The 12,467-nt window shown below is 40.5% G+C and overlaps 1 protein-coding gene across 4 annotated transcripts in view; it reads right to left on the minus strand.

The window, feature by feature from the left end:
* The window catches only part of ARAP2 (ArfGAP with RhoGAP domain, ankyrin repeat and PH domain 2), a 172,512-nt gene extending 169,391 nt beyond the window's left edge, over positions 1–3,121 (minus strand). For all 4 annotated transcript variants that reach the window (XM_032334057.1, XM_032334058.1, XM_032334059.1 and 1 more), the window contains exon 1: positions 2,208–3,121. In XM_032334057.1, the coding sequence (XP_032189948.1) occupies positions 2,208–3,109 (902 nt within the window). In that variant the 5' untranslated portion in view covers positions 3,110–3,121. The remainder of the gene's footprint in view (positions 1–2,207) is intronic.
* Positions 3,122–12,467: the final 9,346 nt, after the last annotated feature.

Consider the following 12,467-nt stretch of genomic DNA (forward strand, 5'->3'; position numbering starts at 1 on the left):
AACAATCTCAGGTTATAGAATCCACAGTTTAAAAGTCATATTATGACATTTTTAAAATCTTGCAAAATTATTATTTGCAATTCAGGCCAGCACCACAAGGAAAAACACAGTGCAGTGTGAAAATAATTTAGTTTACTTTCTCATGTTATGATATGAGGACCATAGATACACAGGTCCATTTACTGCCATAATCAGAGCAGAAAGGTTATAAGGGGTAATTTGGCAGGGCTCCGAAGCAACTAGCACTAAGTTATTTACGAATAATTTTAACATTATTTCAAGTTTCATCTTCGAAATAATGTGAATAACAAGCCTTTCATATGATGCACAGCTTACACTTACAACTGAATAAACACCAAAGATTCTCAAAAATGTATGAAAAATAGCACAACTTGTTTAAAATTAAGCCAAATGTTTCTAATCTGAAGTTATCCTACCAACACCCAAAAGGATTCTGTTCTGGCAAAGAAACACTTCCAATGTGTGTACTCATAGCAAACCCTTCTCAGTTGCCTTCTTTTGTTTAAAATTAGCAAAACATTTTAAAACTGAAGTGTCGTACAAAAATTAGTCATCTTCCACTTGTGTAACTAATACTTCAAATCTCCTACATGCAATCTACATTTTTAAGAATATTTACCAAATAAGCGGTTAAGAAAGTGAGTGTGGGCTCTGGAGTCTGATGTATTGGAATGAAATCCCAGTTTACCAGTCATGTGATCCTAGAAAATGAACTGAGCCTCAGTCACCTCATTAAAAAGTAGGTGATTAATACGACGTGTATCATAGGGCCACTGTGAGATTCAGATAATCCATGGGAAATTTTAAACCAAACTAAAACCTACAGTGTTTAATAAATGACACCATCACTACTGATTTCGCTATTGGCACTAACGATGTCAAGACAAAGACGAACAAGCTAGGTTCTCTGCCCTCAAAGAGTTTATGTTTTAATGAGAAGTTCTTTTTTTTCTTTTTTTTAAGATTTTGTTTATTTATTTGATGGACAGAGATCACAAGTAGGCAGAGAGGCAGGAAGAGAGAGAGACGGGGAAGCAGGCTCCCCGCCGAGCAGACAGCCCGATGTGGGGCTCAATCCCAGGACCCTGAGATCATGACCTGAGCCAAAGGCAGAGGCTTAACCCACTGAGCCACTCAGATGCCCCTCTATTGAGAAGTTCTTAGAAGAACAGTCCTATAAATGGCCACATTTTCTTAGGCAAATACTAAGCCACCACACTTCCCCCTGCAAACACAACCGAGATCTTGCACAATAATCACCACAGATGCCCAAGGGCAAAAGGACCAAGAGTAGGGACAGAGTGGATGCACGCAGGGACGGAGGATCTTGAAGAAACGCCTGTGCAGGAAATCCGTAATTGCATTTAGTACCACAGCAGTTAACAGTTGAACAACCTCAGGACTCCCAGCAGAGAGACAAGTGTTAGCTTTTAGTGAAAAAACATCCCACCACAACCCTGGAGAAAACCACAACTATTTTAGGTGTAACTTTGAGAAAGGGATGAAAGCTCTCCCTGCTGTTAAGTCAGCTCTTAAGCCCGACAGTTACCTCAAAGGCTACGAACCCAACATGCTGGGGGGCCCCTCCTTAGAATTCTGGTGCGAGTGAACTGGTTTTCACACTGCACTGTGACCATGTTTTTTCTGTCTGTTTCCTACACTACACCTCAAGCGCCTTTATTCTTCCCTCCCTCCTTTGCACCTAGCGCAGTGACCAGCACCCGAGCAGGAGCTCCTCAGATGTGTCTTGAATTATTAATTCATGCCAACGCACTGTGTCAGGCGGTAGAAATATACACATTAGAAAGGCTGTCCCCGCCAAAGAACAAAGAATCCAGTAAGGAGACAGAATCAGCAATTTCAATATGAGAACTGCACTCGTGGAAGACTATAATACCAGGTGTGAGGGGAAAGTATGGGAAGGAACAGCCAGGTAAAACTGAAGGGAATTTCCCCCAATTACATGGGAGAAAACTAAAGAGTCCCAGGCAGTTATAAGTTGAAAAAAGACTCTGAGAAACAATATGTAAAAGAAATGGCATCTTCTAGTTTAAAAAGAAGGAAAAAAAATGTTAGTTGAGTAGGTAAATTAATATAAGTCAAATTTTCAAACACTAAAAATCTGTATTAAAGGTAACTAAATTCCCCCAAATTGAATACATACAGTTCACCATAAAAATTCTTACCTCCCTGAAATTCCTTTTGTTGACCCTGGAATCTCTGGCACAGGCCGATGTCTTAGCAGAAAAGACCGAGATGGTCTTGAAACCAACTTGCTACGGCTTCTCATAGGTGCTAGGATTGGAGATGATGGAACATACAAATCATTAACAACCATTTCTCCCTTAAATTGAAAGAATGGGGATGGTGGTGATCTTTCTGTTAAACCATTAGTTTCATTTCCAGAATGTGCCTCCGATATTGAACAGCCGAGGGAAGAAAGGCATTCAGGATCTACATCAGGAAGCTTGCTCGCGTTTTCCGAGATCACTTCAAATCTTTTTGTTTGTTGTTCTTCAACTGCGAAATCCGTAGTTTTCTCTGTAATCAAAGATTCCGCTTTAATATTCTCATTACCAAGTAGAGTATGTTGGAAAGAACTCAAATTCTGGTGTGGTTCTTCTTCTGGAACAGGAAAGTTCTGTTTAAGAAGAGACGGATCATCGTCTGATTTAAGAGACTGGCTATTTGCAATGTCATTTCGATCAAGATTTTTGGTGACAGTCTCCCAGCGCGTCAGGCCAGACACCTGCATGTCACCTGTATCGGAAAGTTCTGTGGAGGTATTTTGACCAGAAGATGGACTGTGGCGATCCTCTGAAGTCTCATCGTCCTTCTTTGTTTTGTGGATATTTGCATATATTGGGATATCTTGCATTTTTGACAAGATTATCTGTAACTGCTTCAGTATCCTCTTCCGGTGTCCCGTAGGTGATATTCCAATTTTGTGTAGCAAACCATCATTCACTGCTGCACAGTCTTTCACAGTATTCAAACCAAACTCGCGGAAGCGTGGGAGGTACTGCTCCAAATTAATGCTCATTAGGAAATCTCTGATATCAACATTTACTTCACTGACTGAGGACATAATGGTGGCTTCATTACTAAGCTGACATATCAAAAGCAGTAAAATGAGGTACACACATAGGAGAGTGCACTTCTGGTTTTTCCTCTACCACTTGTGACAGAAAAATGTCTCAAAATGTTATTTTCTTCACAGTGAATGTTTTATGTGCTTAAGCCTACAAAAAAAAATAAATAAATAAAAAGAGAGAGAGAGAAAGAGAATATTAATGTATTAGGGCGTTTTAGTTATTAAAACCTAGTTTTATACCTTATAAACTTTCTCGGAAGAAACGCAACAGAAATGAGGGTAATTACTTCAGTTCCCTCAGAATTTAGAATCTTTGGCATTACTGTGCATGTCCTCATAAGTCAATTCCTAGGTACAATGTAAAAGTACAGAAGAGAAATGCCATGGTAGTATCCAATGATGATTTTCAAAAAAAGGTAAAAAATGACTTTCCCAGAAATATAAAATGAACATGTGCCAAATAATTTATTCAACCCATTAATTAATGAGGGAACCAGTAATATGGTAAGGCTAGTTCCAGGAGCATTTATGGGAACAGGTTTAGACAGTCAATCAGAAAAGACTTATTTTTTAAGTGTTAGACTCAGATAGGTGGGTTAGGTTTAAAAAACTTGTTAATGTCCTGCAAGGAAATAAAACCACAACCTTTGGGGTTATCTCTTTACCAGACAAAAATCTGTAAGCTAACAGATAGCGTCCCTGTTCAGGGCTCTAACTAAACAGTAAATAAAAAGTAGAGCACAAGATGAGAATTAAACACCCTTCGGGTGGGCCTGTTAAACAACACCCCCACACAAGGCACTGAAAGAACATGCTGTACATTCTTTTGATTTCCAAATTTTAGATAATTTCTCTTAACTGTAACTAGCTATGAACAACTTTCTTCTTTTATATACTCTATTCAAAGACTATCTTAAAAAGCACAATTAAACTTATTTTTCAGGTCAAGAGTTTCCATTTTAAAAATGCAGTAGCATTTGGGGCGCCTGTGTAGCTCAGTTGGTTAGGCATCTTGTCTTCGGTTCACATCCTGATATCAGGGTTCTGGGTTCAAGCCCCACATCCGGCTCCCTGCTCGAGGCAGGGGGTGGGGCGGGGAATCTGCTTCTCCCTCTCCTCTGCCACTCCCCCTCACCATGCTCCTGTGCTCTTTCTCTCAAATAACATCTTAAAAAAAAAAAAATGCAATAGCATGTTATGTACAATATTGATATACAAGATAAGACCAGGTAATTCTTAAACACATTAGATAACAGGAAATAAACTAATATGAAAGGGAAAGGAAAAGGTTTAAAGGTTACATTTTCTTTTATGAGTAGCAGATTCACATAGGTTCATTTTTCTCCCAAAAAACATAATTAAATTTTTTAAAAGGTCAATTCATCTAGGTGCTGTTCATACAGCTATGTTCAGTTTCTGAAAATGTAGGATGTGTGCACATTTCTGGATATTATGCTTCATTCAATAAAAAGAAAAAAGTATAGAACATGCATAACACATGCTGAAATAACCAAAGGAGACACCCCTCACCTAGGTAAACTGATCTGAAAAAGTGTTGATACAATGTCTCTGGAAATCACAAACCAAAATAGCTCTCCAAAAGGCACAACTCTGAGGCGCCTGGGTGGCTCAGTGGTTTAAGCCTTTGCCTTCAGCTCAGGTCATGATCTCAGGGTCCTGGGATCGAGCCCCACATCGGGCTTTCTGCTCAGCGGGGAGCCTGCTTCCCCCTCTCTCTCTGCCTGCCTCTCTGCCTACTTGTGATCTCTCTCTGTCTATCAAATAAACAAACAAAAGGCACAACTTCGACACCACAAGTTTTATCTGCCAGTCACCCAAAAGCCATTGCCTCGACTCTTTAAAAATCAGCAAACAATGACACACAGGTATGTGAAAAAAGGGAAAGCACGTACTGTACTCAGGCAGCACTGCAGAAGCAAAGAAAATACAAATGAGATGTAGGGCAGGAAATGACTTTGACAATAAGGTGTCCCTCTGTCACAGTCAAAATAAAAAAATGTCAAGACCAAAAAAAAAAAAAGAAGAAAGCTTAAACCTCAACACTATATATAAAACTAATACTCAGATATACCACTCTTGCTCTATACAATTATTTTATACATATCTTATTTATTTATTTATTTATTTATTTATTTATTTTACATCACAAATGGAAATAACTTGTTGCCAAACTGGCTAACAGCCTGATCTTGGACTTCCCCATTTCCTGAACTGTTAGAAAAAGAATTTTGTTTTGTTTTGTTTTGTTTTGCTAAAGTCCAACAGTGTGTGGCATTTTTGTTGCAGCAGCCCAAACTGACTAATACACTCCTCTATCCACACTACCCCGCGATGGTTCAGATGCTCATTAGATCTCTTGCCTGGATTATTACAGTCTCTAAACAAATCCCTCAGCATGGTCTATGGAGATGGTGAGCTATCAGTGAGCTACTGAAAATCCAAATTTAGCATGTCCCTCTGCATCCTCGAAAGGATAAAGTCTAAGCTTGTTACCATGTCCTACCACAGTCCGGTGTCAGTCTAATAACAACAATAATGGCAGCTACTATTGACGTAAACAGCAATTATGTGCAGATACTGTACCTCCCACTATTTACTGCAAGGTAGGTGTTCTGTGGACTAGCTCCAGTCTCAATTTCAACTGTGCCAAACATTCTACCAGCATCATCGCTCACTGTAGCTCATTATTGTTAATTATCATTCCTGAAGCAACAAACTGCTTAATCGCCCCGTTCCTCTGGCATATGTTCCATCTACCTGGAAATCTGAACATTTTGGAAAATCCTGTGCCCAATTTAAAATTTTGAATAGGCAGGCAGGTATTAACTACCTTTGTGAAGGCTTCCTTTCAACTTCTTAAAATACAATGGATCACTCCTTTCTTCAGATACATGTACAACTGGAATCCTAGAACTCTGCAGAGCACTTGCTTGGGATACATTTAAGAGATAGGGGAGGATGGTAGGCATAGAAGTGGTTGAGAGCCCCATTTTGTTAGTTCTGTGGTATGCGTGCATGTAGGTTTTATACGCAATACCCTTTCCTTCCCTTGGAGTATATACATACACTTCCTGGGCAGCTGAATCAAGGACAGATACACCAAATACCCACAACCACCCCTCTGCTGTCATTCCATATGCTGAACATGAACTTGATTCCTTTTCAAGATTTGGAAGAGGCTCCCTCCCCACAGGCCCTACCATCCTCTCTGCACTTTGTCAGCTCCATCCTCCAGTCACCAGACTTTTTAACTGTCTGACCACTCAAGGGTGTTCACAGATCCAGTTCTTTCTGCAGAGGCTTCTACCCCATATGCACGTCATATGCAAAGAGACAGATGTGCCCATTCCATCAAAGGCTACCATGTGTACACTCCTTAAAATGGTATCAATGCCCTCTGTATTCTGGCCTCCACCTGGGCACACTGGCATGCATGCTATGATCTAGGTCAGTAGTTCTCCATGATACTGGTCTGTGGATCTTCTGTACAGCAATAGTGGCTGATAACAGGCCCAGAAATATGTACTTGTAACACACCCCAGAGATGACCAGTGATGTGCAGGAAATTTTTACAAGTTTAAATTCCTCACATTCACCAAATATACTTGACACCATCCCACCTAAGCCTAAGCGCATCACTCTCCCCTCTAGGATGGAATGCCCCTCCTATCCCGCTGCCCATCAGTCTGGTGTCAGAGGCAAACCCCACCTCTTCTACGTCCTAGCAGTATAAACACAAGCATATGGGGGTTTGTTTTCTGTTTTTTAAAGATTTTATTTGTTTATTTGACATAGAGAGAAGGCAAGAGAGAGAACACAAACAGAGAGAGTAGGAGAGGGAGAAGTAGGCCTCTTGCTGAGCAGAAGCCCAATGTGGGACTCCATCCCAGGACCCCGAGATCATGACCTTAACCAAAGGCAGACGCTTAACACCTGAGCCACCCAGATGCCCCAACACAAGTATATGTTTGTGTGCCTGTTTCCAGATCCATAAAATGGAAACACTTACGGGTACCACTGTACTGAAGAAGATTGTTAAAACAGTGCTTACTACATGTTAAGTCCTTAGTAGACATACATTTCCATCATTATAATTATTTATTTCCATCCCTATCATCACTATCTCCCCACAGCTGAAATCTTCCCCATTCTTTGAAGTCTAACTCAAATGCCACTTCCTTTACAAGGTCTCTACTGAACAAAAAGTTCTCTTCTCTGTACTCCTACAGCATTTACTTCTTAAAAGCACTGAATCATATTCGATTCATTCCATAGTAACCTACAGAAGTAGGATACTGAAGTACAAAACCGAGATTTTGGAGCTGGACACCTGGAGTCAAATCCTACTTCCTCTACTTACTAGTTTTGTGAGCCTAAACAAATAGTTAACCTTTCTGGGCCTCAGTTTCCCCTCATCAGGAAAACAGAAGTAATAATAATAATACCTATTTCAGAGGCATCTGGGTGGCTCAGTTGGTGAGTGGCTCCCTTTGGCTTGGGTCATGATCCCAGGGTCCTAGATCAAGCCCCACGTCAGGCTTCCTCCTCTGTGGAGAGCTTGCTTCTCCCTCTCCCTCTGCCTACTGCTCTGCCTACTTGTGCTATCTGTCAAATAAATAAAAACCTGTAAAAAAATAATAATACATATTTCATATGTCTGTTGTGAAGCATTTAGAACTGCACACAGAAAAGCTGTCTCCTATTATTTACTACCCCATAATAAACTAATAACTCTGCCAAGATGATGCCCAACCCATAAAAGCTGCCCCATAAATGCCAGTCAAATCATTTGTTTATAAACATAGTGCACAATGTGTATGTAGTACATGTTCAGGGAATGTACAAAAAGTGGGCATTACAGATGTGATTCCATGTTTGTCCATCCTGTCCTGACCAATTTTCAAGAGAAAGTAAAAGGGAATAATATTTAGGACTCCCTGCTCCATGCCGGGCTTGACTATCACTTAGTAACACAAGATCTTATTATTTTATTGAGTTCAACCTGGATACTCCATCCTGAACCAACTACTTCTCACCACATCTGCTCACAGCCTCATCCAGGCCATCATCTCGTCCATCTCAGACCACTACAATAGCTTGCTGACTCAAATCCCTGATTCTGTCCTGTGCCCTCCCCCCCATACATATAATAGTACAGTCTCACCAGAGCAGGTGGGAGGATTCATTTTATAAGAAAAGTCACACCACAGTCACTCCGTAGGACTTTCCAACTTCATATTCCCTGGCTGACTACTCCCATCACTCAATTGCCATCAAGGTGGCCGCAGTTTTATTCCCACCTCATGAGCTCACTTCTCACCCTCACGTCTCTTTCAAATCTGCTTTTTCAACAAACACCCACGGCTCACTTTAGCAGGTCTCTGCTCAAATGTGGCCACTTCAGAGAGGTCTTTCCTACTCCCACCATGCATGCCAGTGGCCTTGTGCCTCACTATTCCTTACTCCTACTCTATCTTATGGCTTTGTTACAACCTAGTATCCGTGGACTGTTCCAAGAGGGCAGAGATCTTGTGTACTGTTCACTGCTCTAGCCTTCATGTTTGAACACTGTTGGGCATATAGTAGGTACTCAATAAATGTTTGCTGAATGACTTTCCCAGCTTTCAGATGATTTAAAACAGAAAGTATAAAACACACAAAGTGTTAAAGCTTGTGTCTAGGTCACCAAACTTGTCAGAAGCAGAGACAGGATTCACATACAGATTTCTCCAATCCATCTAACCACTTAAAGAGATCTTCAAATCAGGAGTTGGAGGTTAGCAGGAGGTCAGTGGAAGCATTCCAATCCACCAGTGGGGCTTTTAAAAATTCATGAGTTGGGACAGCTATTCTGCTCCTGTGCCTCAAGTAGGGTAAACCACCTCAGTGAGCCACTCCCCACCACCCATCCCTCCACCCACTACCAGTGGAGTGGATCTTGGTCACATCCCCTAGTTGAGCTAGGAAACAAACAACTGAAAACCAGGGGTCACTTCTTGAAAACCATGAAGTCACTGAAGGACACAGCGCTAACAATTTCTGGAATCCCATTTGCTTAACTCTCATACCTTATGAGAGGGGGAAAAAAGTAGCACCATACAATTAAATTTGTTCATAACTTTAACCCATCTTTTTTTTTTTTTTTAAGATTTTATTTATTTGAGAGGGAGGGAGAGAGGGATTAAGAGGAGAGAGGTCAGCAGGAGAAGGAGATGCCCTGCCGAGCAGGGAGCCCGATGTGGGACTCAATCCCAGGACTCCAGGATCATGACCTGAGCTGAAGGCAGTCACTTAACCAACTGAGCCACCCAGGCACCCTTAACCCATCTTTTAAAACATACCTTTTTAAAATCAGAAACATAACTTTAGAATATTTAGAAACTACAAATGTGTTCAAGTAGGTTTAACCATCACAGGATCACAAAACCCAAAAGGAACCTTACAAAATATCTACCAAATAAAAAAGGAATTAGGCTGCCACATGAATAATGAAACTCCCAAGGTTATCAATACAAGTCTTACTGATTTGAAGAACAACGAGAGTTTACTGTATTCCAGAATAATGGTTCCCAATGGAGTGGAACTATCTCCCAAGGAGAACCCATAAATGTGTGGGAAAAAATGCTTTCGCTGGTCATAATGACTGAACCAGTAGATAGGAAAACTGATTTAGGACACCCTGCAATGATCACCAAGGTAGAAACCTCACATACAATTTTCAGTCCTCTAAATCTCTACAAATAATCAATTACCCCCAGAGGATGACTGGTACTATAGATAAGGGAAATGTCCCTGACTTCGAGTTGAGAATAAACTTACTGTGGAGAAATAGCTAATCCTTTAAGAAACCATATGGATAACCTACTGAACTAGTTAGTTCAGGCTACAGGTTGTAACAGAATTCCACCTTTGCCTCAGTACACAATACAGTCACAAGAAATACATATGATGGCACGTGCATATCAAGTAAACTCATGTTTAATACCAAGATGTTAACTCCCAGTATTCATAAGATGATATTTGACTGTTCCCCCACAGCCATGTAGAAGAGGAAGTGGTTTAGAGAAAATATGCTTGTTGTCACATTACCCATCCCATACTATAAGACAGATTGCAAAGGGTCGAAAGCCTAAAATCCTTAGTTTTCTAGCTGAGTGCTTAGCTGCCAAAAATACTAAAAAATCGGCTGTTTAGCACCTCTCTCCTACCACCCATTCACATAGTTACCTTGTGGCAACACTACCTCCACCAAATCCCTTACAGGAAGCCCAGTTTCCCCAACCTGGCCATCTGTCTTAACTGTGGTCATCCGCAGGCCCTAACCTTCCCTGCCATGCTCCTCACCTTGACCACTACTCCTCCCCACCCATGAAAACACCGCCATCCTCTTTCATTTTCTCCCAGGCTTACACGCTACTAATAACCAATATTTACAGATGTTTGCAAACCATCTCTGTAAGATCTCATTTAATCCTCAAAGCTGCCTTGGGAGGAAAGTCCCATGCCCAAAGCTACACAGCAGATAAACAGTGGATAGATTCCAGAATTCTAAGGGTCAGTTTCCGTGATCTGTGCTGCTAACCATGATGCCCCCTAATTGTCACATAACTGATTTAACAATAGAGTGGTATCAAGCACTTCATGTTTTTCCTCTCTTTTGACTCTCTAGCTATGCATAAGCACTTACAGTCACTGGGAAAACCCTGTTTCAATATACCATGTCTTATAAGCTCAAGTGTTATATATCTTTTCAGTGTGTGTGTGTGTGTGTGTGTGTCCATGCAAGTGGTTACATATGGAAACCTGCATTCATTTACCTTTACTTAGGGTGAGATTTTGAGACAAAATGACATAAATTATGGGAAAATATCTTTGAAATTACTGTATACAGCAACTGTAACTTAAAATGTAGCTGATGAACATGTATTTTGCATCGATCACTGCAGAAAGACAGCTACTGTGACCCTATATACCACCACAGTATGAAGTCAAAATCAAATAATCAAATATAACCAAAGTAAGTAGTCACTGTCCATGAGAACAGTCAACAGTGATGGTAAAAACAAGGACAGTGTGGCTAGAATAGAAAGTACTGAAGGATTGTTCCAGACGGTACTAGACCGTCTGGAATAGGGTCATAAAAGTTTAACTTTAAATGTGAAGCAGAAGAAGAAGTGTAAACAATCTGAATGCTGACTGACAGATAAACAAAATGCAGTGTACACAGACAACTGAATACTACGCAGTCTTAAACAGGAAGTTCAGCAATATTCTACCACATGGATAAACCTTGGGGACAAGATGCTAAGTGAAAGGAGGCAGTCACAAAAAGACAAATGCAGAAGGATTCCACTTCTATGAGGTATCTAAAGTAGAACAATTCATAGAAAGTGGAATGGGCTGGCGGTGGGGGGAGCGGTTTTAAGGGTGTGCAATTTCAGTTCTACAAGATGAAAATGTTCTGCAGATCTAGTTAGCAACAATGTAAATTACTTACTACCCCACTGTACCCTCAGAAATAGCGAAGATCGCAAATTTTATGTTACATGATTTGTTTTCTTTCATTTGTGTAGCACAACAAGGAGCTAAGGAGAGAGACTAGAAGGTCTGGACCAACTTCTCAGCTTTTATTCAAACTGAACTTCCTGTACATACATAGGACTTTTTTTTTTTCCTCTCCTTTAGAGGCTAATTCAAATCTTACAACCAGGGACCACCACATCCATGAGTTTTCCCTACCTACTCCATCCCTGCTTCTGCCCAGGCAGGAGCACTGTGCTCTGGAGTCAGGCCACTGGAATTCCAAACCAGCCTTCCCCATTTGTTAACTTGTATCCTTCTAAGTTATTTAACTGCCCTGAAGTTCAGTTTCCTCATTGGTAAAATGAGGATAACATACCTTATATTAAAACGATTCGTTAGGATTCAACAAGTAAAATATATAAGGTATATGGAACAGTACTGGACATAAACTGTAAATGTGCAATCAGTGTTGGCTATTATTATTCACTCACTTGTAACAATCTTGCACTTGGTCATATACTGTATACTACACGTGGTTTGACTGGTTTTCTTCTGCCTACCTGGTAAAATTACATGCCTTTAAATTAGCACTGTAAATTATTCTTCTAATAAACCTACAGTGCACCTAACAGCAGTAAATACAGTTTTGTTAATTTAGCAATATAGAGATGCGGTTAGATTAGTGAGAATGAGGATTTCACCTGAAAACTAGACTTGGGACACAGAGCACAGGGATTATCAGTGATCCTAGCTCCCCATGTGCTAGCTGAATGACCTTGCAAAAGTTCCTTCATTTTTCTGTGCCTCA

The sequence above is a fragment of the Mustela erminea genome, chromosome 2 (assembly GCF_009829155.1).
Source record: "Mustela erminea isolate mMusErm1 chromosome 2, mMusErm1.Pri, whole genome shotgun sequence".
Classification (NCBI taxonomy): Eukaryota; Metazoa; Chordata; class Mammalia; order Carnivora; family Mustelidae; genus Mustela; species Mustela erminea.